Consider the following 27,610-nt stretch of genomic DNA (forward strand, 5'->3'; position numbering starts at 1 on the left):
AGATATAAAAGGTATACTTTACTTTTTTTTATAACGAAAATAAATACAAATAAATTTGGCATACATAAACATTAAACGTCTAAAGAGACCTTTTTGGTATAAATATTGCATCAATGTCGAAGCTAAATGATTGTCTGAGGATACTTTTATGAATAAGACTAATTAAAAATAAATTTGCCAATGATTGTTTCCAAACCTTAAGAACTTTGAATGGAATAAGTCCTTTATATTACAATCTGAACTTACCCCATGATATTCCCTGCACATATAGCTGTTAATATTAAATTTTTCTAAATGGATTAGTTCGATTACTGGATAATTACGTTATGCTACTAGCCTAACAAAAAAATATTTAATGTATAAAAAAATGTTTAGGCAACGAGTAATATTTTGATAATATTATTAAATTTAGATAAACGATCTAATTTGAATTCTTCTAATTTGATTTTTTATTTAATTTAAATTTAAAATAAAAAAACATGTTAGAATTGATTTAATATAATATAGTGAACTTGATATGTCTAATAATAACTTAAATATCACGTAAAAATATAGTTTGATTTTGAAAATCTATTTTAAAATGATAATTTATTTTAAAAAATTAAAATAATAATATATATAATTAACCTAGATTAATTTATTATTATCAATATTGTTTTAAAACCTAGACTACCCGATAAATCAACTTAGACCCAGTTAATCTATGACTGGAGCAATTTGAGTTGAAAAAAAAAATCAGCTGACCTTGAAAACTTTGGCTGACCTGTTTAACTAACTGTCACACCGTTGGTGATTTTATTTTTTTTTATTTTTTTATTAAACTAATATTTTTAAAACTATAATAAACAGTGCTTTTGTGAGACGGTAATAGTGAATTCCCCTCTCTTGTAATTTTCTTTTATAATAATAATAATAATAATAGAGAAAATGAATACGTAAGAAAAAAGAGCACTGTACTGTAAGTATTTAGCGGTTAGTGACACGGTAACGACTGGCAATCTGTTTATGCAAAAGCCCAAAAAACCATAACCGTCGAATCAAGCACACATTTTTACCAAGATCCCATAAAAACCCAATAATCCAAAAGCAAAATTGGTGGCTGAAATCAAGTAAACCGTGAACCCTTTTCGTAGATAGAACTTAGAAGGCAAAATCGCTTTCTTGTGTTTTTGTGGGGTTTATAAAGGGAGGAAAGATAGGAGTCTGCGTGTCAAAACCAGCTGCCGCAGCAGCAGCAGCCCGGGAGGAGGTAGTGGTGAGGAGAGTATCGCCACCGCCACAACCACCGGCGCCGGCAGCGGCAGCGGCAGTAGCGGCAAAGGGACATTCTGGGCTGTTGAGTAATTCGAAATCGGGACATCCAGTGCTGTTGAGTTCGAAATCGGGGCAGTTAGTGGGTGATTCGAAGAGGATGAAGGGGCTTTTCAAGTCAAAGCCGAGGACTCCTGTCGATATAGTTAGACAGACTCGCGATCTTTTAATCTATGCTGATCAGAGTTCAGCTTCTTTATCAGATTCAAAACGAGAAGAGAAGGTTGGCAGTCTCTTTCTATTCATTTCTATATATTTTATGTGTGCTTGTGTTCTTTTTCTGTTGTTTTCTTTTAATTAGGTGGATTTTGATTGATTTGAGATTGTTTGGGGTCTGGGTTGCTTTTCTTTTTTTGCTTTGGATGAGAAAGGTTCAATCTTTATGAAAAATTGCGTTTTTTAGGGTGATTCTTGATGTCTGCTTGAGGTTTGGATTAGAGTATGCTATAATATGCTGTGATATTTACATAGATAGGAAGAAATAGTTAATTTGCTGAGTGCTAATGTGATTGCAAAGAGGTTAGTTTGCTGGCCAAGTTTAACTTGAATGTGGTTGGGTGTGTTGTGAGAGGAATCTGATATTACTGGCAGTGGGTTGCGTGTAAAGGTTTTAGCTTTTTAGTAGGTTTAGTAGTCAAGGGAGTAAAAGTGGAAACTTTGATTGTAGGTTTGTGAATTAGTTGTGATCTGTGGTGCTATATGTGTCATTGATTTGTTTCAACTAGTTTGTTCACAATAAAAGAATTAGATTAGTGTTGTTGAATTTTGGTGAGTGTAGATGTAAGATTGCGATGAACATGCATTAGGGTCGCTGTATAATTTCTTGCTTTTGTTGCATGTTTTGATAAGTTATTTTCTTGATTTGGGCTACTGGGGCATTTAAGCTTCTGTCAAGCATTTTATTTGTGGAATTCGAATTTGACAATTGTATTTTCTAATACAGATGGCAGAGTTAGCTAAAAATATCAGGGAGTTAAAGTCAATTCTTTATGGCAATAGTGAGTCTGAACCGGTGTCAGAAGCGTGTGCACAATTGACTCAGGAGTTTTTCAGAGAAAACACACTTCGTCTTTTGATCTTCTGTCTATCCCAATTGAACTTAGAGGTAACCACTGACGAGTTTATTGGTTGAGAGCTATGTAGATTGCTATCTTGAATTTGCTATCAGATTTATGAGGGAATACTATTCTTATTCATTGTTCTTTCATAATGGATCGGTTCAGTGACATGCTTTATACTTTATACTTGTCCTGCTGAATCTGTTGGATTAGATTCCTATCTGGAAAGAATTTTCATTTAACTGCCAGTTTCTCTTTTTTGTCATTTAGCATGAAAATGTTTCTTTTTGCAGGCCAGAAAAGATGCCACTCAGGTTGTTGCAAATCTACAAAGGCAACAAGTTAATTCAAGGTTGATTGCATCAGACTACCTGGAGAAAAATACAGATCTTTTGGATACTTTGATAGCAGGGTAAGCCATTATTGCTGGGGAGTGTTGGGGATTGAGAATATAATGATTCCATTCAATAGGTTATCTAATATTTTCAAGATGATTAATGGGTTAAATTTTTTGTTTGCTGCATCGTTTCTGACATCTTGTGGGATAACTTTTTGTACCTTAATTATCACATATATATTTTGTTGACTGTCCATTTTTCTGTTTCAAGATGCCATTAGTGATCTGTTTCACAAGTGATGCCTTTCTTTTTCTCGGATGTCTGGAAGGTGTATTCAGCTGTTCTTTTTTTTTTACATTTCTATAATGTAAGAGGATGGCTGTTTACAGAATTTTTAAATGGTTTTGTCATGTGAACTATACTTCTTGGGATCTTCTAATTACGGTATCTTGCTTCTTTAGTTATGAAAACACAGATATGGCTTTGCACTATGGTGTAATGTTGAGGGAGTGCATACGTCACCAGACTGTTGCCAGGTGAGCAAAATCAACTATGTGGTTTAATTTATATCAGACTATCAATATTGTCTCTGGTTAGGAGAGTAATCTTTTCCTTAAAAATCCTGAAAAAAATTTATGTTTAGACTTTTAATTATACTAAAATATGTGCTCCATTTATCTTTACATAAACATGTTAAAGTGTGATGTGAAGTCAATATCTAGAACAGTCACTTTCATTTTTTTTTTGCTTCGGGATTGCTTTTCTCAACTATCAGCTTCCATAATTTATTTATTTATTGTTTTTTTTTTATGGTGTGCTGCCAATGTTTTGTACACTCATTTGTCGGGTTTGACTGCAGATATGTCCTGGAATCACCAAATGTCAAGAAATTCTTTGATTATATACAACTTCCATATTTTGACATTTCTGCAGATGCTGCTGCAACTTTCAAGGTTAAGCATGATTGAAAAAGATATTAACAACAAATCATTTTCTCATCCCTCTTTCCTCTTTCTCTCTTATGCAGTTTGATTTTTCCATAAAATGCAATCTTTTTGTGGGTATACATATCATCCACTGTTAAATGTTAATTCCAAATGACTTTCAAAACTCTGCTCGTTGGATTAGAGATTTGGCAAGAATATCTTCTGTACTGTAATGCAACTGTGCTGGACATGCTCGATACTGTACTGCATCTTTGCACAGCTATTATCAAATGGTTAAGTATATTCAGCTTTTGCAACTGCTGACAACCCTTGATTCCCCAAATTTCAATTTAAATGCTCTGGCAGATTATTATCCAGGAAATTTTATTTATCTTTATTGCATGTTTATGAAGTTTTTATGTTTCGGCCTTGTATTTGCTATTAGTTGAAGTGTGAATCTGAGACTTTTATATTGTTTTGTTGCAGGAACTATTGACAAGACATAAATCTACAGCTGCCTCAACAGCAGTCTGCAAGAACTCTGAAAGAGAATCTAAAACATCCAAAATAAAAAACAACATGCAGAAATCATCAAGATCTCATACTGAAAATGAACCAAGAAATCAAAAACAAAAAGAGAAAGAATGCAATAAAAAAACTTGATGGGGTCCTACCATTCTGTGCCATGTTTTAAAATCTGTATGTAGAAAGACGAGAGTGACAGAGGGAAGTAGATTGTGGTGGAGGTGATGGTGATGAAAGGCTCTGTGTCTTGAGTTTTTTTACGTCTAAAAGGAAGCAGCAGGCAAACCACAAAATGGACCGTTTGATTTCTGTTTTTTTCTCTCTTTACATATATATATATGCTGAAGAATCTGCCTTTTCACTCAGTCTGTGCACTTCTTGCATCAAATTCCTGGTGAAAAAGAAAGTCCTTTAATGTGCCTTTTGAGTCCTTTTAACCCTTTTTTATGGCTACTCTTCCCCTACGTCATATTGTTACTCTTGAGTTTTCCTATGAAATTACGGAAAATATTAACATCCAAATGATGGGGAAAGAGATTTGCTAAATTTCGATTGATTGAGGGCATCATTGCTGAGCCTAGGAAGAGAGGGAGCAAATTGAAACCTCCCTAATAACTGGGGGTATATTTGTAGTTTTCCTAGAACAAAAATACCTAAAATCTTACATTTCTTTTTTTTTAAAAAAAATAAAAAAACCTAGCATCAAACTCAGTGATTGCTGATGAGAGCATTAAAATCAGATACGGTGAGAATACGAAATGAATATGATGGAAAGTAAATTCGGATGATAAAGGCATCTCCTTTTTATGGCAATAAAAACATAGTTACAGTAACGAATCGAGGATCAACTTAGTTGAAGGTTAATGTTACCAGTTGGATGGATTAATCTATATTAATAAATAAAATTTGAAATAACATTATTTTTTAATTAAAAAATAAGTTTTTCCAGCGATTTAACTCGGATTACGAGGTCAGCCTATATACTGAACAGGGTCTTATAAGTAGGATAAAAAGTGATAGCAGCAGAGAACCATCTGGTTTTGGAATGAAGTAGATGCTTGGAATATGCTGGTGCATACATTCATTCACTCGTGACTCACGCATGGAAACCTCATCTTTAATAATAAAGAAAACGACTCCTTTCCTGGCAAGAAGAAAAGAATTTTGGTGTGAATTCTCTATCCTTTGGCCCACGAAACGAAGCTTCCTATCATATCCTCCTCAGTAGGTTCTGCTCAGGAATGTCCTTTGATACTATGTATATGGTCAAATGGTGTCATGGAGGACCCCTAATGGCGGTGGAATTTAGTAACATGCGACTGCTGCCTACTCTCCTCACTTGAGATTTGGTTCTGACTCCTACCGTTGACAAGAGTTATAGCGACTTTACGTCCTCACTCCCTCGAACAAGGACTCGTAACTTGTACATATGAAGTCTCTGTACATATGGAGAGGGAGACCTATATGGCTTCAAGTAGGTTACCATGGGGAATGAACATATGGTGAAGCTGAATAATGACGGCATCCAATAGAGGACATGGTTCACAAAAACATGAACATGCTCTCTAACAGGGTTCATAAAAGCCAAGTATTGGATTGAACTCGATTCATGTCTCTTTATTTCTATCTTCCTTTCAAATACATGTAATTTTACCACAGATCGATGGATACTGATATTGTCATCAGGTTTGGCCTATGAGAGCTACAATTTATGTAAAATGATTACAATAAACAACCAAGCTCATTCATGACTACTCTCTAGGCTCAAGGGCAGCTATTTCTCTCACAACTTGAGCTTTGTCTGCCTCAAATTGTTCATCCTCTGCAAAAGAATACACCAATGAATGTCAATACAGCATCAAAGACATTAAATGTCACTAGAGATGTATTTCTTTTATACCTTTGTCTATCTTGAAATCAGCAAACAAACGAAGAAGCTTGCTCCTATTTGCAACAAGTATGTTGACGATGTCAGGAGGTTTATTTTGATTTGCAGCAAAGAGCTGGAGGAAGGGGGAAAACAATAAGAGAGGTAGAAAATAAGGCACGTTAAGTTAAAGAACCAAAGAAAAAACTCAAATTCTTTCTTTAAGCTATACCTTGAAAACATGAAATGCTTCTATCTGGATGCTCTTACTTGATTCCTGCAAAGGAGGATTCATCACATAAAAGTTGAAGTCCAATTATGTATGAGATTGATGTTCTAACAATCTATTTAGTGGCCATCACATATGCCATAATGGTACATCAATAGTTTCCTAAAAATATGACAAAGCATGAAAACAAGCAATCTCAAAGGAGTCATACCCTGAGAAGATTCATGAGAATCCTCAAGTTATCCCTTGAGCTCACATATCGTGTCATCACAACTGCATTAGAACGATCCAATAATATATCTCCCAACAGCTGTCACAATTAAAGAAGCCTTTTTAATAAATAGTACAATTACCAATAGCAATAACAAAGCACATTTTAATGAAAGCATTTTCCTAGGTTCAGATGCCTAGAGAATTGCTTCATTGAATGTTCTAATGATATATGAGCGGGATATCATAAGTTTCCCTACCTTGACAGCTTGTCGTCTTGTAATGTAATTGGTGGATTCTAGCAGCTTCAAATTAAATTCAGCAAAAAACTGAAGTCCATACAAAGTTAGACAATGTCAAGCTCTGACCAACATTTAGCAAGCATGGCCACAACAGGAAATAAAGACACATTTAGAATGTTGCAATTCATGTTTTTGTCATAGATATGCAGCTACCAACATGCAGTTTAAAAAAGCAAAGAAGAATGCTATAAAAATGAGATAAAGCTGCTCAATTCATCAGAGAGTCAAGTAATAGATTCTACTTTATATGCCCCATCATTGCAGAGCCACAATATTTGATATTAATGCATTCCCAGAAAAATAAATTTGCAAACCGTCTTTCTCTAATCTCACCCAAAGGTTTTCCGGCTAACACTTTTGTTGGCCTTCAAATTCTTTGAAAAAACTATAGAGGATCAGGTATGCCCCATTATACAGTGTCAGTGCGTGCATAACTGAGGCAATATATGCGCACATATGTATCTATCGGTATATAGGATTTGAATTTGGGTGTTCAAAAAAACCATTAGTGCTTAAAACCTTTACATTGCTTTTATAGGATTTTGGTTTAGATTCTACTTTATGTCTCCATCATTGCACAGTCACGATATTGTGTTATTAATGCATCACCAGATAATTAAATCTGCACATCATCTTTCTCTAATCTCAGCCACAAGTTTTCTCACCAAAATACTCGTCTGCCTACAAATTCTTTAGAAAACAAGAGGATTGGGCATGCCTATCATCCACCTTGTGTGTGTGGGCTGACCTAAGGCATACATAGCAGAAACAAGTATAAACCTGTACAAGTATACATAGCAGAAACAAGTATAAACCTGTACAAGTATGCATCTAAACATAAGTGACAGCAGACCTCACCCAATCATAGTTCTTAGAAAGAAATTCAGCTACTGTAGATTTATGTCTTGTCAATAGTTCCTGCAACAAAACAATATAAAAGTCTCAGATTCACACTTCAACTAATAGCAAATACAAGGCCGAAACATAAAAACTTCATTAACATGCAATAAAGACAAATAAAATTTCCTGGATAATAATCTGCCAGAGCATTTAAATTGAAATTTGGGGAATCAAGGGTTGTCAGCAGTTGCAAAAGCTGAATATACTTAACCATTTGATAATAGCTGTGCAGAGATGCAGTACAGTGTCGAGCATGTCCAACACAGTTGCATTACAGTACAGAAGATATTCTTGCCAAATCTCTAATGCAATGAGCAGAGTTTTGAAAGTCATTTGGAATTAACATTTAACAGTGGATGATATGTATACCCACAAAAAGATTGCATTGTATGGAAAAATCAAACTGCATAAGAGAGAAAGAGGAAAGAGGGACGAGAAAATGATTTGTTGTTAATATCTTTTTCAATCATGCTTAACCTTGAAAGTTGCAGCAGCATCTGCAGAAATGTCAAAATATGGAAGTTGTATATAATCAAAGAATTTCTTGACATTTGGTGATTCCAGGACATATCTGCAGTCAAACCCGACAAATGAGTGTACAAAACATTGGCAGCACACCATAAAAAAAAAACAATAAATAAATAAATTATGGAAGCTGATAGTTGAGAAAAGCAATCCCAAAACAAAAAAATGAAAGTGATTGTTCTAGATATTGACTTCACATCACACTTTGACATGTTTATGTAAAGATAAATGGAGCACATATTTTAGTATAATTAAAAGTCTAAACAGAAATTTTTTTCAGGATTTTTAAGGAAAAGATTACTCTCCTAATCAGAGACAATATTGATAGTCTGATATAAATTAAACCACATAGTTGATTTTGCTCACCTGGCAACAGTCTGGTGACGTATGCACTCCCTCAACATTACACCATAGTGCAAAGCCATATCTGTGTTTTCATAACTAAAGAAGCAAGATACTGTAATTAGAAGATCCCAAGAAGTATAGTTCACATGACAAAACCATTTAAAAATTCTGTAAACAGCCATCCTCTTACATTATAGATAGAAAAAAAAAAAAAAAACAGCTGAATACAACTTCCAGACATCCGAGAAGAAGAAAGGCATCACTTGTGAAACAGATCACTAATGGCATCTTGAAACAGAGAATGGACAGTCAACAAAATATATATGTGATAATTAAGGTACAAAAAGTTATCCCACAAGATGTCAGAAACGATGCAGCAAACAAAAAATTTAACCCATTAATCATCTTGAAAATATTAGATAACCTATTGAATGGAATCATTATATTCTCAATCCCCAACATTCCCCAGCAATAATGGCTTACCCTGCTATCAAAGTATCCAAAAGATCTGTATTTTTCTCCAGGTAGTCTGATGCAATCAACCTTGAATTAACTTGTTGCCTTTGTAGATTTGCAACAACCTGAGTGGCATCTTTTCTGGCCTGCAAAAAGAAACATTTTCATGCTAAATGACAAAAAAGAGAAACTGGCAGTTAAATGAAAATTCTTTCCAGATGGGAATCTAATCCAACAGATTCAACAGGGCAAGTATAAAGTATAAAGTATAAAGTATAAAGTATAAAGCATGTAACTAAACCGATCCATTATGAAAGAACAATGAATAAGAATGGTATTCCCTCATAAATCTGATAGCAAATTCAAGATAGCAATCTACATAGCTCTCAACCAATAAACTCGTCAGTGGTTACCTCTAAGTTCAATTGGGATAGACAGAAGATCAAAAGACGAAGTGTGTTTTCTCTGAAAAACTCCTGAGTCAATTGTGCACACGCTTCTGACACCGGTTCAGACTCACTATTGCCATAAAGAATTGACTTTAGCTCCCTGATATTTTTAGCTAACTCTGCCATCTGTATTAGAAAATAAAATTGTCAAATTCGAATTCCACAAATAAAATGCTTGACAGAAGCTTAAATGCCCCAGTAGCCCAAATCAAGAAAATAACTTATCAAAACATGCAACAAAAGCAAGAAATTATACAGCGACCCTAATGCATGTTCATCGCAATCTTACATCTACACTCACCAAAATTCAACAACACTAATCTAATTCTTTTATTGTGAACAAACTAGTTGAAACAAATCAATGACACATATAGCACCACAGATCACACCTAATTCACAAACCTACAATAAAAGTTTCCACTTTTACTCCCTGGACTACTAAAGCTACTAAAAAGCTAAAACCTTTACACTCAACCCACAGCCAGTAATATCAGATTCCTCTCACAACACACCCAACCACATTCAAGTTAAACTTGGCCAGCAAACTAACCTCTTTGCAATCACATTAGCACTCAGCAAATTAACTATTTCTTCCTATCTATGTAAATATCACAACATATTATAGCATACTCTAATCCAAACCTCAATCAGACATCAAGAATCACCCTAAAAAACGCAATTTTTCATAAAGATTGAACCTTTCTCATCCAAAGCAAAAAAAGAAAAGCAACCCAGACCCCAAACAATCTCAAATCAATCAAAATCCACCTAATTAAAAGAAAACAACAGAAAAAGAACACAACACACATAAAATATATAGAAACGAATAGAAAGAGACTGCCAACCTTCTCTTCTCGTTTTGAATCTGATAAAGAAGCTGAACTCTGATCAGCATAGATTAAAAGATCGCGAGTCTGTCTAACTATATCGACAGGAGTCCTCGGCTTTGACTTGAAAAGTCCCTTCATCCTCTTCGAATCACCCACTAACTGCCCCGATTTCGAACTCAACAGCACTGGATGTCCCGATTTCGAATTACTCAACAGCCCAGAATGTCCCTTTGTCGCTACTGCCGCTGCCGCTGCCGGCGCCGGTGGTTGTGGCGGTGGTGATACTCTCCTCACCACTACCTCCTCCCGGGCTGCTGCTGCTGCTGCTGCGGCAGCTGGTTTTGACACGCAGACTCCTATCTTTCCTCCCTTTATAAACCCCACAAAAACACAAGAAAGCGATTTTGCCTTCTATCTACGAAAAGGGTTCACGGTTTACTTGATTTCAGCCACCAATTTTGCTTTTGGATTATTGGGTTTTTATGGGATCTTGGTAAAAATGTGTGCTTGATTCGACGGTTATGGTTTTTTGGGCTTTGCATAAACAGATTGCCAGTCCTTACCGTGTCACTAACCGCTAAATACTTACAGTACACTGCTCTTTTTTCTTACGTATTCATTTTCTCTATTATTATTATTATAAAAGAAAATTACAGAAGAGGGGAATTCACTATTACCGTCTCACAAAAGCACTGTTTATTATAGTTTTAAAAATATTATTTAAATAAAAAAATTCAAAAAAAAAAAACCATCAACCGTGTGAAAGTTAGTTAAACTGGTCAGCCAAAGTTTGCAAGGTCAGCTGATTTTTTTCTCCAACTCAAATGGCTCCAGTCCTAGATTAACTGGGTCTAAGTTGATTTATCAGGTAGTCTAGGTTTTAAAACAATATTTTTTTATAGTTCATAATTTAGATTATAAATTTAATAAATTAATTTAGATTAATTATATATATATCATTATTTCAATTTTTAAAAAAATAAATTGTTATTTTAAAAAATATTTTTAAAATTAAATTATATTTTTATCAGACATTCAGGTTATTATTAGACCTATTAAATTCATTATATTATATTAAATTAATTCTAACACGGTTATGATTTTAAATTTGAATTTGATAAAAAATCGAGATAGAAAAATTCAAAACTAAATTATTTATCCAAATTTAATAATATTATTAAAATATTACTCGTTGCCTAAACATTTTTTTATACATTAAATTTTTTTTTGTTCGGCTAGTAGCATAACGTAGTTTATTTTTAATTAGTCTTATTCATAAAAGTATCCTCAGACAATCATTTAGCTTCAACATGGATGCAATATTTATACCAAAAAGGTCTCTTTAGACGTTTAATGTTTATGTATGGCAAATTTATTTGTATTTATTTTCGTTATACAAAAAAGTAAAGTATACCTTTTATATCTACCTTTGTATCTAAGTGGTCAGGTTTAAGAGTTTTTCATAAAAAGACAGCACAGTACTACTACTCATCACTTAGATAAATAATAGTTAAACTTGATTGACCTTACGAGTTGATCTAAAATATAGTTAATTTAAAATAGACAATACAATACTACTACTCACACTTAGATTGACCCTATAGGTTGATTTGAAATATGATTAATCTAGAATCTGTAGCAGTTTAAATTAAATAAATAAATAAAGAATTTAGTTGATCTAATAAAAAAATTTAAGTTGACCTGCTGATGGGGTCAACACCCGACCCTCAATTTCTAGAATTTTTTTTATAAAAAAAAGATGTTGTTTTTATCGTATTTTAAAAAAAAACATTTGAGAATTGATTCAGGATAATTTTTTTTACTCATAACCCATATCTTTTCCTGGTTGACTCTATATCAAGTTTTACAACTATGTTAGATTTATTGATCCCTTTAAATTTTATAACGGAATAATTTTGGATCCATATCTAATATAAAAATATGATCAAATTGTAGTTTCATTTTATAGGAGATTGAAAAATTTGGAGCTAAGAAGAGGATACCATTTTTTGTTTTAGAATGCAGAAAAAGAGAAAAATTTGGAGAGAATTGCCAATGATGAAGATAGAAGTAGAGGCAGAAAACAAGAAGTCAGAAGTAGAGGATCAAGAATTATGCTCTGATACCACATGAAGATAACATATTTTTCATAGAAGAATGCTGGTGAATTAAGCAGAAATATGAAGAAAGCAGAGAGAGTGTCTAGTAGTTGAAGGAAGAAGATGAATATTGTTGCTACCCAATTTTTGACCCATGTTTTGATAATTTTTCAGAAAAATTCAAAAATAGCGAAAAAACATTGAAAATCCAAAAAATACGTTTTTAATACATTTGCATCGTTTTTATCATTTTTAGCATCGTCTCAAAAGAATTTAAATTTTCAAAGATATTTGGAACGCGTTCAACTTTTAACGCATCATTTTTAAAATCATTGATTTTCCACATTGAGTCGATGTTGATATTTGCTCGCTTTCAAAAATACAAAAAAAATAATAATAAGAAAAATCAAAATTTACAAAAAAAAGAGGAAAAGAGAAGGAAAGGAAAAGTTGAGGGACTAATTTGAAAACCTAGCAAAACGTTTTCTATAAATACCATGCTACACTGAATTTTCAAAAGGGGATCAATTTTGGAAAAATACAAAAAAGCAACCTAAACCTAAACCTATCTCTAACCCCAAAAAGAAGAAGCCGCCGGCCCCCTCCAGGCTTTGGATTTTTTCTTCCTCATTTCGAGCTTCTTCTCCCTCAACCAGTGACAGCCGGCCATAGTCCAGCCCCCCACAGAGCCTCTCCACCCTCACAGTAGACCACCACACAGCCGCTCACCCTCCTTCCCCAAAGAAGGAGAACCGGCCACTCCCCTTTTCTTAGCCAAACACAGCCCTGAACCCTTCCCTTTTGATTTTCTTCTTCCTCAGCCGGTTCCACCATCTCCTTCTCCCTTTGAAAGTAGACCACCACACAGCCGCTCACCCTCCTTCCCCAAAGAAGGAGAACCGGCCACTCCCCTTTTCTTAGCCAAACACAGCCCCGAACCCTTCCTTTTTGATTTTCTTCTTCCTCAGCCGGTTCCACCATCTCCTTCTCCCTTTGAAACCGAAAGCCAGCAGTTGTCTCCAGCTCCTTCCCTCATCTTCCTTTCCCCAGCGTCTTCAACCTTCAACGAACGGAGCCCACCACATGAGCAGCCGATCTCCTTCTCCCTCTCCTTCTCCTAGCCATCAGCAGAACTCACGGCTCCCACTCCAGCTTTCCCACAGCCGGGTCTCTCTCACCCGACCCCTCACTTCCCTCTCCCAGCCGGCGACCCCAGCCTTTACAAGGGAGGAGAGCCACGACAGATCCTCCTTCTCCAACCGGCTTTCAACAGTGCCCACAGACCGGCCACTAGCAGCAGTAGCCGATCTCCTTCACCGTCGGTCGCCAGCCTCCAGCACTCCTTGCTGCCAGTACATGGAACAAGGGAGAAGAGGATGAGCAGCAGCAGCTGATCTGCAACGAAGCAGACCCAAAAGAGGCCGTGGCAGATCTGAAAAAAGGAGAGCCGGAATTGTTTGTGTTGTTGGTTTACTTTGCAGGTGACTGGGAGATGCACCGCCGGTACGGACGAGAAGAGAAGAAGGAGACGATCCTGATCTACCAGCTTGCTGGTCTTCACCGGCGGTGGCGCGTGAGGTCCACGCGCCGCCACTGGTCCCGCTCCCAGAAATCCTGCTGAACACTGTTCCGGCTTGCAGAAGGTGTTCCCTGTAAAATCCAGATTGTTTTGGGGCTGTTATTGTAATTTTAATATAATTTTTTTTGTTTATTAGTTGACTTTTTGTATTTTGTATTGTGGATGTAAAAAGAAAAAGAAAAAGAAAAAGAAAGAAAAGAAAAGAAAAGAAAGAGAAAATAATAATAGAAAAAGAGATGTGTGTTTGTGTATTGTTTTTTATGTATGCTATTGAATAAAAAAAAATGAATTTAATATTTTAATTTATATGCACAAATATCTAAAGGACAGATAAAAATTATGTTGTATTTTCCATAAAAATGTAGAACATGTATCTACATATATTTTGGGAACTAATAACTGATTTATCAAAGCCTTAGAATTGGGCTAAAATTTTATTTTTTTAAAAAACACATCAAGTCCATGAAGCAGCTTACCTCAGGTAGGGTGCGTTAGGGGTGCTAATACCTTCCCTAACCACAACCAGTCTCTTTCCCATGAATCTCTGACAAGATCAGTACATCAGGTTTTCTAGTAGCCCTCAATAAATTACTAGGTGGCGACTCCAACGAACCAATCAAATCAACGAACCAATCAAATCAACACAACGGAAAATCGCCAAGTCGATGCCGCGCTGATTTTTTGACGTGCGACAAATATAATCACTCTTTTTCATTACTTAGTTTTTACATTGTTGCAGATGTATTTATATCAAAAGTTGTAGACGTATACCAGTTTCTTTCTTCAATACTAACAAACTTTCCTAACTGTGTAATAGTATTAACAAATTTTAACTGTCTAACAGTATTTTAACTGCTAGAGCTTTTAATCTCTGACATGTGGCACAATCAGATTCATTAATATCTTTACAGAAATTATATATTATTAAAAATATTTTGAAAAATAAAATGTCTTAGAAAAGTATTTGAAAATACTTTTTTCAAATATCTTAAAAGATTTTCTAAAAACTTCATAGAAAATGAACATAGAAAGTTATGTTAGTGAAGGTGAAAGAACAGTAAGAAAGGCGGTTTTTATAAAAGTACACTGATACAATTTCAATTTTAATATGTTTGTGCCCTAAAAAAAAAAAAGTAACCTACTAGGAGATGAATATTTTTTTTTTGTATTTTAAAAGTATTTTTATTTTATTATTTTATTTTTTTATCAAATGAATTTTTTTATATTTTTTTATTGTTTTGATATTGATGTATTGATGTAAAAAATAAATTTTAAAAAATAAAAAAAAATATTATTTTAATATATTTTTAAATAAAAAATACTTTAAAAAACAACCTCTATCATAATATCAAACAAGCTCTAAAAATATCTTATATTATAGATAAAACACCAAGAATTTATCACCTTGCAAGATAATCGTGGTCATGGCAATCAATGTTAATTAATACCAATTTAGTGAAATTTTTTTAACAAATCATATCTATTTTTTAAGTACAAGTATAGTTGTTAATTATATTTCAGCATCTTGTTATTTCTCTTGCTCATATGTTCAGCATGTAATTATAAAAAGCAAAACATACATGGTTTTACAACTTATAAGTATCTGTAAGTAGCTAGGATTGAGAGAAAAAACAGAAAGGGAGGAAAGAATCCCTTGAGTATTTATTTTGAGTTGGGCTTATATCGTTAGGGTTGGAAACTTTATCGAAAAGGTCAAATTTCAATTGTTTAAAAATTAAAAAATACAATTAAAAATTAATCAAATCCAAAAAAATAGAAAAAAAATAGCAGAAATGAAAATAAAAATCTATTCAAAATAAAGTCTTAAAAAATTATCAAAGAATAGCAAAATAACATAAATCTAGAAAAATAAATGCCTCAGATATAAAATAATCATAACATAATTATGATGTAGATAGAAACAACACAACAATAACAACAGGTATAAGCATCATAGAATTCTACTAAATGGAGTCAACACACAAAAAGTCTCTATTTAAAATTTTATTACCTATTTGATTTTTAGTTATCTTCTAAAGTACAAGCTAACAAACTTGGTTTATACTAGTCTTAGGCCTAAACTAAGTAAAAAAATAAAAATTCATAAACTCAATAATTCCTAAAAGAAATAGAAAAAATATATTAAATAAAAATAAAAATAATTTTCTAAATTAAATAAAAATAAAAATAACTAAGAAACCAATTTGTTTTTTCTAAAAATCCTCCAACATCAAACTACCTACCCACACATCATAAAATTATAATTTTATTCTTTATATAGGCTATATATAAAGGATGGCAAATGATAATTTTATTCCATTCACAAAATTACTAGCTGTCATAACAGCACAAATAAATCGTAACAGACAAAGCAAACACACATATTTTCTCATGGAGTCTCTCACGCACACATCAATGTTCTCTTGTCACCACCACATAATGAGACCCAAGTAATTACAAAATAAAAAAAGAGACAGAAGGTTTTCATCACCAAACTCAACATTACCAATTGGCTAAGAAATTGGCTCTATTTCCAACACCCTGGAACACGCACCGCACAGTCCTCCAATATTTGTTGATGGAGTATCACATTCGGAAATTTCATCGATTCTTTTCTCACCTTCAAGTACACTGACGACTTCAGACATTTTAGGCCTGAGAGTAGGAGACAGATTAACACACTTCATTGCTAACAGCAAAACAGTGAGAGCCTGCTTTCTGTTGTAACTGGATGCTAATTTCTTGTCAACCAATTCAAGGATTCTTCCCTTATCGTGCAAAACACCAGCCTGCAATTGAAAGGCAAGATTAGCTTAGCTCCGGGCATTAAGGAAATAATCAAGTAAATATTACTTATTATTTTCTAATCAATAGAAAAATATCAAGAAATTAAATAACTCCAAACAATCAAGAAATTATTTCAATTATCCAATTAAAAAAGATGATGAACCATATTTTATATAATTTATTTTATTTTATTTACTTATGTGTCTTGTTATATAACTATATAAACTTTATATTAGTTAAATATAATACATATATTAAATTATCGAATAATAATATCATTTTTTATTCTAAATTTCTTTTTGATATCTAAATATTAACTTTTGCTTTTTTTGAGTTGAATGTAACACATGTATCAAGTTATTTGATGTTGACAGAACATGTTTGGTTTGATAATAACTATGAAAAAGAAAGAAAACTAAGAGGATTTATCCTGTCAGGTCCACTTACTTTATCAAGAAGAAACTCAGCTTCTTGATTTGGTGTGTAATCTGCACTAACTTTCCCGCTAACTATTTCGAGTAGGACAACTCCAAAACTGTAAACATCAGCTTTAACAGTTATTGCTTTTCCCATTGAATACTCAGGTGCCATGTAAACTCTGCAATAGAAGATTAATTATTGGTTAGCTCTTAATTAAAAGAATGGAAGTAGTTGTCAATCAATGATCATAATACTTACCGCGACCCTTTTGCTTTGATGGCCATAAATGGATCTTCCTCATCACAAAGCGTTGCCAATCCAAAGTCAGACAACTTGGCCGTAAGAGAGTTATCAAGCATAATATTACTAGGTTTTATGTTTCCATGAACAATCTTGAACCTTTTCTCTTCATGTAAATACTTCAAACCTCTTGCTATTCCCAGACAGATATCAAATCTAGCTCTCCAATCAAGTTTTGTCGTGGAATTTGGTTCTACAAATCAAGATTATTGATATTAAGTTATTGATATTTGCAAGTACACAATCCTTGTACTAACAGAAGATTTAAATATACAATTAGAAGCTCTCACAAACATTAAGTGACGGAATTCTATTACTCCTGTGTTTTAGTTCTCAACAATCATATGAATTTCACAAGGCAATGCATTAGGTGAAAATTAAGATGAAACTTGAGGACCGAAAGAGCAGGATGAAAATTGGGTGATGGCAGTGTTACCAAACAACGCACGGTGAAGGGAGCCTTTATGCATATAGTCATATACTAGCAGATGCAGGCCTTTATTTGAATAGCCATCCAACAATTGAACAAGATTCTCATGATGCAAAGATTTCAGGTTGAAGATTTCCCTTTGTAATTCATCTTTTCCTTGTTGCTTTGAATGAGGAGAAATCTTCTTCACTGCTAATTTTATCTCGTTCGGCAATTCAGCCTGCATACACGTGAAATCAATTTACCAGAACTTCAAAAGAAAAAAGTGCATGTTGAGGAACAAATGTTTCAAAAAAGAAAATCTGACCTTGTATACTATTCCAAAGCGTCCCCTGCCAATCTCCATTTTGGGGCTGAATTTTCGAGTAGCATCGATCATTTGTTTGAGGGTGAAAGATTTTCCTTGGACCTCAATGGTTATTTCTATTTGAAGAAAACATCGAAGTAAGAATTCTTAAGGTAGTGTATGGTGCATAATGATTTTAGATTAGCATGGAGAGGTACCATCCAACTCGCTTTTCCGCAGCCAGCCCATTTTCCACATGAAAGCCAACAGAAGTAGAGGAGCAAATACTGAACCTGCAGTAATCCCTGCAATTTGTGAAGGAGATAGTCCCGTGCCAACTTTGAAGTCTGGATACAAATAGTGGAAGACAGAAAGAAAAAATTATTTATCCAGATAAAGGGTAGCAGAAATCTTTGCTCAACAAAATTAAGAGCACGCAATTCCTTACTTGCAGTTACGGAAATGCCTGACACAAGGGGTCCATTCAGAGACAGGGCATCTGTTGAATAGGAAAAACCTGGCACCTGAAAAGATCCTTTTCCAGCCCAGAAAAAGTGGATATTCAATAGATGATCATCTCCTACATATGCTGTGAAACTTGCAGTCCATGTCTTATTGGTGCCGGTGGCGTTTTCTTTTATGTTGAAGTCTTTTAGTTCTCTCTTCCCCTGTATCCAAAAGTGGATGTTGAATGATGGGAATTTTTGAAAGAAGTGCAGAAAAATATAGCGGTTACCTGTATATATACATCAAAAACACGTTTCCCTGAATTCGAGTAATCTTCATCATTTTGGTAAACAGTTTCAGCGAAGTAAAGCTTCACAGTGTAATATCCTTTAAATAAACAGAAGCCGTAATATGTCAGAGAAAGAGGGCAGAGGCGACTTGAGTTGTATAACTGTGTCCCAGCAGAATCACAAACTCCACATTCCTCGTTTTTTATGTAATCACTGGAATCGTAAGTTTTCGATCCGAAGTCTCCAGAACAAGAATAAGCCCAATTTTTTCTTGGAGCTGAATGGTAATTTGATGTTGTACTGTCTGCTTCAAACACTTTCCCATCAACAACTGTCTCTCCTCCACCACAATTTATATATAAGGAATCGTCTGCAAAAAATGATAATGAGTACAGAAAATCTGTCCTGCGCAAAATTATGAGCTTCTCAATTGAACTTACACTTTGGTTTTCCCCGACATTGTTTTATGAAATCACGTATATAATTCCTAGAAATAGCAAACAAAATTTGTAAGAAATAACTCATGATCATTTGTTCTAAATTAATGACACCATATGGAGGATATTATCATACCTGTTTGGTTGACTGCTTGAGTAGGAACAACATGCAAGCAGTTGGTGCACATGATACAAAATGATTAGAAGTTGGGATTTCATAGACAATAATATTCTTGCAAGTGAAGCAAAAGGAAGAAGAAAATGAAGTTGCCGTTATTACATGTTCAGCTTTCCTTCTCCTTGCTTCGGACCATCATCAAAATCATTATATGACAAATCCCTGCAACATTATTGTTTACATATCAAGATTTTATTGAGGCAATCTAGAAAAGGGAAAACAACCCATCTGAGCAAAGAGCACAAAGCCATAACGTACGCCTTGTCCTCAATTTTATGAGGAAGCCAGGGAGGTACTGTGCCACTAAGCATATTTCCTGTGAGAAACCTGAACAATACAAACCAATATGAAAACCATCACTTGTTTTTTAATAGAGTGGCAAAACGAACTTATTATAAGATGGATTGATCGAGTTCAAGGAATCTCTTTTGCATACATCTTACTTAAATTCAGCTTTTTCATGGAATCTGGTATTCCACCAGTTAAGCTGTTAAAGCTCAAGTCTCTGCAGGATCAAAAAAACATGAAAGCAATTAATCGTTATCTTTAATAATTTAATAAAAAAATAATGGAAAGTTTAGTTTGATTTGATTTGTTTTTAGTTTTGAGGTTAAAATATTCAAGCTCGCTATTGACATTTTTTTTTTATTTTTATTTTTTTGACAACTTGATATTTTCACTTAAAGTGGAAAATTCTAAAATGAGAACGAAGTGTATGGGAAAGGTTCTTCTTTTACTGGATCATCCTTTTAAAACATGAGAGTAGTTTTATATATACAAGTTTTTTACAACTTAATTGACTCTAATTAAGTTGATAATCAAAAGGGCCATCGGATCATCCTTAATTTTAAAAGCTTTTTAATCTTCAATGATAATGAAGTGGTACTATTTTCAATAGCATACAATTTGTTTACTCTAAAAATTGGCTCATTAAGGTTTCAAGATATTTCTTTTGTGTTCTAGCTAGGGGAAAATATTAAAAATTAGATTTTAAAGATTAATAATATAGACCCTAATTTTCTAATCATTAAAAAGATTGATTCTGTAAACACATAATCAAAATCATCAACACTTCTAATGAATAATGCATGGCCTAAAGGCCCTAAACAAATTAAATAGCCATGACAGAACTACAAATCCTTTACAAAAGAGGAAATGAAACTTACAGGTATTTTAACGATGACCAATCACCAATGTCAGGGGGGATTTCACCACTTATTGAGCAATTCCTTATCACCCTACACAAATCATTGAAGAAGTTGTGCTGGGATTTATCCAATGCATACATATCATTAAGAGTCAATAACGCTCCTAGACAAATATAATTCTAAGTGTGTATGGTTTTTATTATTCAATGTGAAATTAATCTTTATACCACAATTTGAATTCATGCCATAGCTCATTGGCTTACTCCTCATCCATTGACCGATTAGGTTGTAAGGATGCAAATTAAGTACAATAGCAATGTTAAAGTTTGCCGTACCAAGGAAGTTTCAGGCATTCTTTTTTCTTTTCTCTTTTCCTTTCTAATTACAAATCTCAAGTTAGTTATGCCCTTAGTGTGAGCTTTTGCCCTTAGTGTGAGCTTTAAAGAAAAGCAAAGGAAGGAAAAACTCACAGTCGTCTTATTTCCGTCATATTTGCATTTTTTGGGAAAGGGAAACCGGCCGAGCTTCTTACATCACTAAGAAACCTGGAAGAAAAACCATCCAGAATAAAAACATGCATTTATTTCAACAGTTAAAAAGAGGCAGCTATCCTTCAAAATCATAGAGCACTTACAAGTATTTGAGTTTTGACATGTTAAAAAGAAGTTCAAGAGGCAGCTGTCGTCCTTCAAAATCATTCCCGGAGAGGGACCTGTCATCAGTACACAAAAACACAAATTATTGAATGATCGATATTCATCGATCATCGACAGTTTCTCAATCAAATAATATTGCTTACTTTCACATGTACTGTATGAAAGCACAAGTAATTTCTTACAGGTAATAGAGTTCAGTCCAATTCGCAATGAAACTTGGTACTTGACCGGTCAAACGGTTCCCAGCTACGCTACTGCAGCCATAGTTAGTTGCTTTTCCTTGGAACAATAATTAAACAGATTGTCGGTTGAAATAACATGATGATCAGTTGCACTTACAACCGCTCCAATTCCGAAGTAAAGCTGGCGTAATTTCCCGGCAGTTCTCCACTCAATTTGTTGGAGTTCAAGTCTCTACAACAACACATCAAAAGGATTGTAATCCACCCTTTTTCTGTTTTATTTCTCCTCTTACTATCTTCCGTGGTTTTACAAGGTGGTATGATATTATTATTCTTCTTTTTGAAACTTACAAATAACCAAGAGATCTCAATCTTCCAAGTTCTGGTGGAAGCTGACCAGTGAGTTCATTGGAGCCCAAGTACCTAATTAAATAAGAGATAAGAACCAAACCAAACTCAATAAGTTAAAAGGAAATTCAAGGAGAATGAAAGAGCGAGCGAACGAGTTTCTATACATCAATTGGAGATTAGAGAGGTTGCCCAATTCTTTAGGGATTTGACCTGATAACATATTATACTTCAAATTCCTGAAAACACCCACAAGAATAAGAGCACAAAACTTGCATCAGCAATGGAAAAAGAATTTAATTGACATTATATGATATTGAAGAGACTGTGATTGGATGACACGTACAGATATTTGAGGGACGACAAATTCCCCAAAGATGAAGGTATGGAACCATTGAGGAAGTTTCTCGAGAGACGGCTATGCATATGTATTACCATATAAATTCATTATTACTCAAATAAGAATCAATAATTTAAATTTTATGAAGACACACTAAGAGCTGAAATTAGTTATTATATATGATTCAAAAGCTAAGCAGCTCTTTGCTCATAACCATGCAGACAGCCAAACAAGCATCAACACGGTTAAGCAATTAGCCAAACAAGGCTTTTATCCTAATTACAAAAGAGAAAAGAACCAAACAGAACTCAGAAGTTAATTTTTGTGACATTAAGGCATTAACACCTTGACATGAACATTTATAAGTATAAGTCCCCAAACGGCTTGCCCTTCTTTTCATTTCTAACAAAGCTAAATTCTATTAAAAAATCTTAACAATTACAGCTACAAGTTTAATCTATGTAACTTCTTCTTTAATTTAAAGAAGGAAATTTGAGTTCTTAACTCAAATTTTCACCATTATAATATAATTATGTAGTTCTAAACACTTTATTCTCCGAATGAAAATGAGATCTTAACTATTATTTGATGGAATATATATAATTTAAAAGAAGTGATTTTAGAAAAAAAAATGTTAGATATAATTTCATAGAACTCTTAAAAACAGAAGTTACTAATTGTATGCTCTTTTCTTACCATTATATATTATTTTTTAAAAGAACAACAATGGTATAAAATCAACCCCAAATATCCAAGATGTTCTCCTATAATTCATATGATGGATAGTTTTGGTTAATTAGTGCCATTTGTTTTTTTTTTTTTAAATTGATGATGGATAGTTTGCTTTTAACTATATAGTTTTGAAGCATGAAATCTAAATACTTGATTAGGAAAAAAAAATAAGAATCTTTAAAAATTGGACATAAAATGTTTCTGAATAAAAGTCAATATTAATAAAATACATATAAACGCCCACAAGAATAAAAGCACAAAACTTGCATCAGAAATGAAAAAAGAATTTAATTAATTGACATTGAAGATGATACTTATAATTATATGATATTGAAGAGTGCATGATACTTACAGATATTGGAGGGACGATAAATTCACCAAGGATGAAGGTATGGAGCCTTTGAAGAAGTTTGTGGAGAGATCGCTATGCATATGTATTACCATATAAGTTCATCATTACTCAAATAAGAACCAATAATATAAATTTTATGAAGACACGCTAAGAACTGAAATTAGTTATTGTATATGATCCAAAAGCTAAGCAGCTCTTTGCTCATAACTATGCAGACAACCATGGAGGAAGTTTTCGGAGAGATCGCTATGCATATGAGAAGTGGGAAGACATTCATAGACCATTAATGGAAATATAACAAAAGATTACAAACATTAAATGATAAATCAATACAGATTTCATTACCAGCTCCCTTGTTTCTAGAGGGCACTTATTTTTTTTTACCTTTTCAAACACACATCTAAATTATACTTGTAATTATATATTTTTACTCTTTAATGAAACAATAGAAAAAAAATTATTCTAATATTTAATTGAACATATCTACATATATTAATATTAAAGATTAAAATATTATAAAATTATTTGTGATAATTATATTTGAGATGAATATATATATATATATATGCTTTTTTAATTAACAATTGAAATTAATTATTTTAAATAAACACTTTAATTTAATAAATTTATTAATTAATGATCAACATCTAATGTATTTTTTTATGCAATACGACCTTGGATCACAATTTTAAGATTGCCTTTACAGACTTGATCCAAGGAATGCTACCCAGTTTAATTGTTTTTTTTTTATCTATAAATTAACATAGGAAAAGAAGATTTATTATCAAGTCTTATTCTTTAAATGTTGTCTATCAAATAATATAATTAATACATATTTTTTATATTCGTTGTCTTTTTATTCATAAATCAACTTTGGATAAGAATAATTTTTATTGGGTTCTATTCTTTGGATGTTGTCTATCACATAATAAAATCAATTAATACATAACTTAATTTTTGTCACCATTTCTCCAAGAACAGGATTTATTTTTAATTGTGTCTTGTATTTTTTGGTTGTTTATACAATATTGACCTAAGGATTGTAAGATTTTAATTTTGTGTTTTTCCATGAATGTTGCATTAAGGATAGACAAGTTGATTAATGTACAATGCCTATTTTCTATATACAAAATATTATTTTCATAGTTTGTTATAATTTGGATCTGTGAGTTTGGGAATTTCCTTGGTAATACCCTTCCAAGATACTATTTCAGTTATCTAGTCAACCATAGTCTAAGCAGTGGAATTACCTATAGTGACAACATTATTTTTAATTATAAATGTAAATGTTTTAAAATATTAATATATATATTTTTAATTATAACTATTATTTATTAATATTTATTCATCATTTAAATTTTCTATGTCTAGTTTGAATGTCTGTGAATGATTATTTACTTGTTTTAAGATACATTTTCTTGACATGTTAAATAAATTTGGGATAGATCTTGAACGTGCTCAAGCCCTTCAATTGCTCACAATCCTACAAGTCCAATGCACAAGTCCAAGCACTTCGATTCACAATCCTACAGTTTATATTTTAAATTCTCTAACCGTTATATTATGCAACTGGAACTCAATAATTGCACCCTCAAAGGCTATGTGTATCTAGTCGAAGCTAAATAACTACAGCCCAAAGACCGAATATCCAAGGCAGAAGCTAAATATATCAATTATAGGGATTCTTGAATCGAGTTACATAGAAAATCTTAATTTTGTTTAAATATTGTAGTATATTTAAAATAAAGAATATTTTTGGACAAATCACTGCAACAAAATAAACTGCAGTAGTAGTATATGACCATGGTACGTACTGGATCACTTACAGAGAGGTGAGTGAAGGCAAGTTCCCCATGGTGACAGGGATGCTACCATCAAGTTGATTCTTGGACAAATCACTGTTATTAATGTAATAGGATTGTTATCAATTAGTTGAGGTCAGCATACTGATTCGAATGCATGATTATCATCACACGTCATATGATACTCACATTCTTTTTAGGAAAACGAGACTAGTCAAGGCTTCAGCTTGGATTTGTCCGTCTAATTCGAGGTTTGAGAGATCTCTACCTCCCAAAAATGGCGTCACCATAGAAACCAGTGAGTTTTAAAGAGGATGCATTGCCTTAATAAAAGAAAATTGGATGAAGTTGATGAGGAACTTACAGGCCGGTGACGTGACAAACTGTGCTGTTCTCATAAGTGCAATTGCATGTGATCATGCCTTGAAAATTATTGTCACAAGACGAGCGTGAGATTTGTTGAAAACCTAACGTGGTCATCAAGTCTTCCAAAGCCCTTTCTGCCAAACGTTTTTCAACAAAGAAACACATATTTTGTTTAGCAAAATCAAACAGGTAAGCATACATTCATGATCAAAACCATATATTTTTAGCATAGTATTATATCAATCACCACAACCAGGCTACTTCTACCTAGCTTCGAATCCGAACTAAAAGAAAAAAAAAAACTTGTGCTAATTTTATGGATGTGTGAATTGACTCCATATAATTCCATGTTGAAAATCCATCTAGATTTCCTTACCACCTCCCTTGTTTCTAAAATCCTCGTAAAAATCAATTCATCCTTAACCAATCACTTCGCTTGATAGTTATAGGAAAAGATGGAGAAGCAGAAAATATCTAAGATATGCAGTACGTAGGCTAGCAAGATAAAACTAAAGCACTACGGAACTCTCTGCCAGGCTGTGGAAGCACTAGAGAGTGCAAATGGAAGAGAGAAATAGCAGTATCTTGTGAGTGTCTAGTGATATGCATTAACTAATCAGGCGCGTGTAGGAATAGAGAAAACATATATAGTGTGGATGTTAACACCATACTTGGCGTGTGTCGTAGTTTATTACTTAGTACAAAGATTAGTTTATGTTTTTATCCACCACAGCTTCCCAAGTTGAGCAAAGCCTTCCACCCAACATTCCATTCTTCTTCGGAGCAATGTTTAAGCATAAGGTTGGTTATTAGCAAGGCTTTTCATTGTTTGGGTCACAAAGATTAATACCCTTCCTTCCAGCTCAAGTGTTCTCTCTTCTTTCTCTTGTTAGCTTGGATCAGTTTCTTGCAAACATGAGTGAGTTTATATTCTTAAGAATTTCACATCTATGGTTAGGATTTACATTCATCCAAAGATGGTTGCTATTCAAAATCTGAAAGAGAAGAGGATCTGCTTGGATCGATAGGGATCAGAAGATATTGAAGGAAAAGCTCATATTTAACAGATAAACAAATTTTCTTCCTTCTTTTGTATATAGTAGGAAAAGGATATATATGTAGATGGAAAGTATATCGTGTGTACCTTCATCTGCAGGCAACCGGCTGTCAGAGAAACCTGTTGGTTGACAGGCTACATAGCCAAATTGACAAAGAAGAAGAACGGCAAGAGAGGAAACAAGCTTAGGAAAGAGCTTAAGATAAAGCTTAGCCATTACTTTAGCTTGCAATCCCCTTCCCTTAAGACATCCATTCTTTATAAAGATATTATTTTACCGTTCAAACTGTTATTAACTCTGAATCAATTACCTCACATTACCATATTGTCCCTGTCCAAATGTCAAAATACCTGAGAAAAGTAACTTGCAATATTATGTATGGAGGGCTAACAATTTTGGTTTAAGTAAATTGCAAAATGATTCCCTGTGATCCAAAGCTTTTTTTAAAAAAAAAAAAATTGAGACAAACAACGGTGTAAAATTTGCATATTTGAATTCAATTCAATGTCTAAGATTTGAATTCATTCATGCATAATGTACGGTAATTATTCGAATATAATATATAATTATGAATTATTAATTTGAATTGAAGAGAAAATCTAATTTGTGACTCAAATGTACGGTACAAAATTTTACAAACATGATGATCTATCATTTGTTGGGTTTGGATTTTGAGCAAAAGCTCTGATGACACTTACTCAGATTTACAAGCAACATTGATGGAAAGGAAAAAAAATGCTGACCTTTCATTATAAAAACAAATACAACAATTATGCAAAAATGAATTTGAAACTATATTGTTGTTTACAAGCGACATTGATGGACATCTTGTTGTCAAAAAATAAAGGGATAAGTGAACCTAATGTAAATTTAGATTAGATGTTTGTTTAGTTTAACTCCAAGTAAAGCCAAAAATTATTGCTCATTGGTCTTTTAAAATTCTAACAACATCACCTTAATTAATTGCATTTCACATCAATATTATCCAACAATAAAAATAAAAAACTCAAAAGCTATTTTATAATGAAAGGTCATCATTTTTGAATATTTTTGAAATTCTCAAAGAAATGACTATATTTCTCACTTAAATAGGTGATCTTTC

The 27,610-nt window shown here is 33.2% G+C and overlaps 4 protein-coding genes across 9 annotated transcripts in view; 1 reads left to right on the top strand and 3 right to left on the bottom strand.

Annotated features, from left to right (window-relative positions):
* Window positions 1-1,014: 1,014 nt before the first annotated feature.
* The window catches only part of LOC18106030 (putative MO25-like protein At5g47540), a 71,578-nt gene continuing 44,982 nt past the window's right edge, over window positions 1,015-27,610 (top strand). The window contains exons 1-5 of the mRNA XM_024610642.2: window positions 1,015-1,534; window positions 2,255-2,416; window positions 2,663-2,781; window positions 3,169-3,243; window positions 3,567-3,660. Coding sequence (XP_024466410.1) covers window positions 1,412-1,534; window positions 2,255-2,416; window positions 2,663-2,781; window positions 3,169-3,243; window positions 3,567-3,660 — 573 coding nt within the window. The 5' untranslated portion in view covers window positions 1,015-1,411. The remainder of the gene's footprint in view (window positions 1,535-2,254; window positions 2,417-2,662; window positions 2,782-3,168; window positions 3,244-3,566; window positions 3,661-27,610) is intronic.
* Window positions 5,750-10,836, bottom strand: LOC7453697 (putative MO25-like protein At5g47540). Of its 4 annotated transcripts, XM_024610644.2 has the most exons (11): window positions 10,287-10,835; window positions 9,406-9,567; window positions 9,020-9,138; window positions 8,558-8,632; window positions 8,144-8,237; window positions 7,625-7,684; window positions 6,725-6,793; window positions 6,466-6,564; window positions 6,258-6,302; window positions 6,059-6,161; window positions 5,750-5,980 (listed from the first exon to the last, which is right to left on the bottom strand). In XM_024610644.2, exons 1-11 carry the CDS (start codon window positions 10,407-10,409, stop codon window positions 5,910-5,912), a joined length of 1,020 nt encoding a protein of 339 aa, XP_024466412.1. In that variant the 5' UTR covers window positions 10,410-10,835; the 3' UTR covers window positions 5,750-5,909. The 4 variants fall into 4 exon arrangements, with proteins under 4 accessions (XP_024466412.1, XP_052312624.1, XP_024466413.1 ...); XM_052456664.1 differs by lacking the exon at window positions 6,258-6,302 and having other exon boundaries at window positions 10,287-10,836; XM_024610645.2 differs by lacking the exon at window positions 6,725-6,793.
* Window positions 16,246-19,580, bottom strand: LOC127903919 (probable LRR receptor-like serine/threonine-protein kinase At1g53430). Of its 3 annotated transcripts, none has more exons than XM_052456661.1 (10): window positions 19,483-19,580; window positions 19,350-19,396; window positions 18,909-19,279; window positions 18,621-18,840; window positions 18,391-18,519; window positions 18,194-18,309; window positions 17,905-18,106; window positions 17,415-17,649; window positions 17,184-17,334; window positions 16,246-16,738 (listed from the first exon to the last, which is right to left on the bottom strand). In XM_052456661.1, exons 1-10 carry the CDS (start codon window positions 19,563-19,565, stop codon window positions 16,463-16,465), a joined length of 1,830 nt encoding a protein of 609 aa, XP_052312621.1. In that variant the 5' UTR covers window positions 19,566-19,580; the 3' UTR covers window positions 16,246-16,462. The 3 variants fall into 3 exon arrangements, with proteins under 3 accessions (XP_052312621.1, XP_024466409.2, XP_052312622.1); XM_024610641.2 differs by having other exon boundaries at window positions 17,893-18,106; XM_052456662.1 differs by lacking the exon at window positions 19,350-19,396 and having other exon boundaries at window positions 17,893-18,106; window positions 19,483-19,534.
* On the bottom strand, window positions 19,545-26,761 carry LOC18106035 (LRR receptor-like serine/threonine-protein kinase GSO2). The gene is made up of 16 exons (XM_024610640.2): window positions 26,595-26,761; window positions 25,449-25,584; window positions 25,274-25,348; window positions 25,109-25,180; window positions 23,283-23,354; window positions 22,205-22,276; window positions 22,026-22,097; window positions 21,862-21,933; window positions 21,668-21,742; window positions 21,511-21,582; window positions 21,307-21,384; window positions 21,143-21,217; window positions 20,691-20,762; window positions 19,961-20,029; window positions 19,783-19,851; window positions 19,545-19,686 (listed from the first exon to the last, which is right to left on the bottom strand). Exons 1-16 carry the CDS (start codon window positions 26,722-26,724, stop codon window positions 19,623-19,625), a joined length of 1,275 nt encoding a protein of 424 aa, XP_024466408.2. The 5' UTR covers window positions 26,725-26,761; the 3' UTR covers window positions 19,545-19,622.

Source organism: Populus trichocarpa, chromosome 10 (assembly GCF_000002775.5).
Source record: "Populus trichocarpa isolate Nisqually-1 chromosome 10, P.trichocarpa_v4.1, whole genome shotgun sequence".
NCBI classification, from domain to species: domain Eukaryota; kingdom Viridiplantae; phylum Streptophyta; class Magnoliopsida; order Malpighiales; family Salicaceae; genus Populus; species Populus trichocarpa.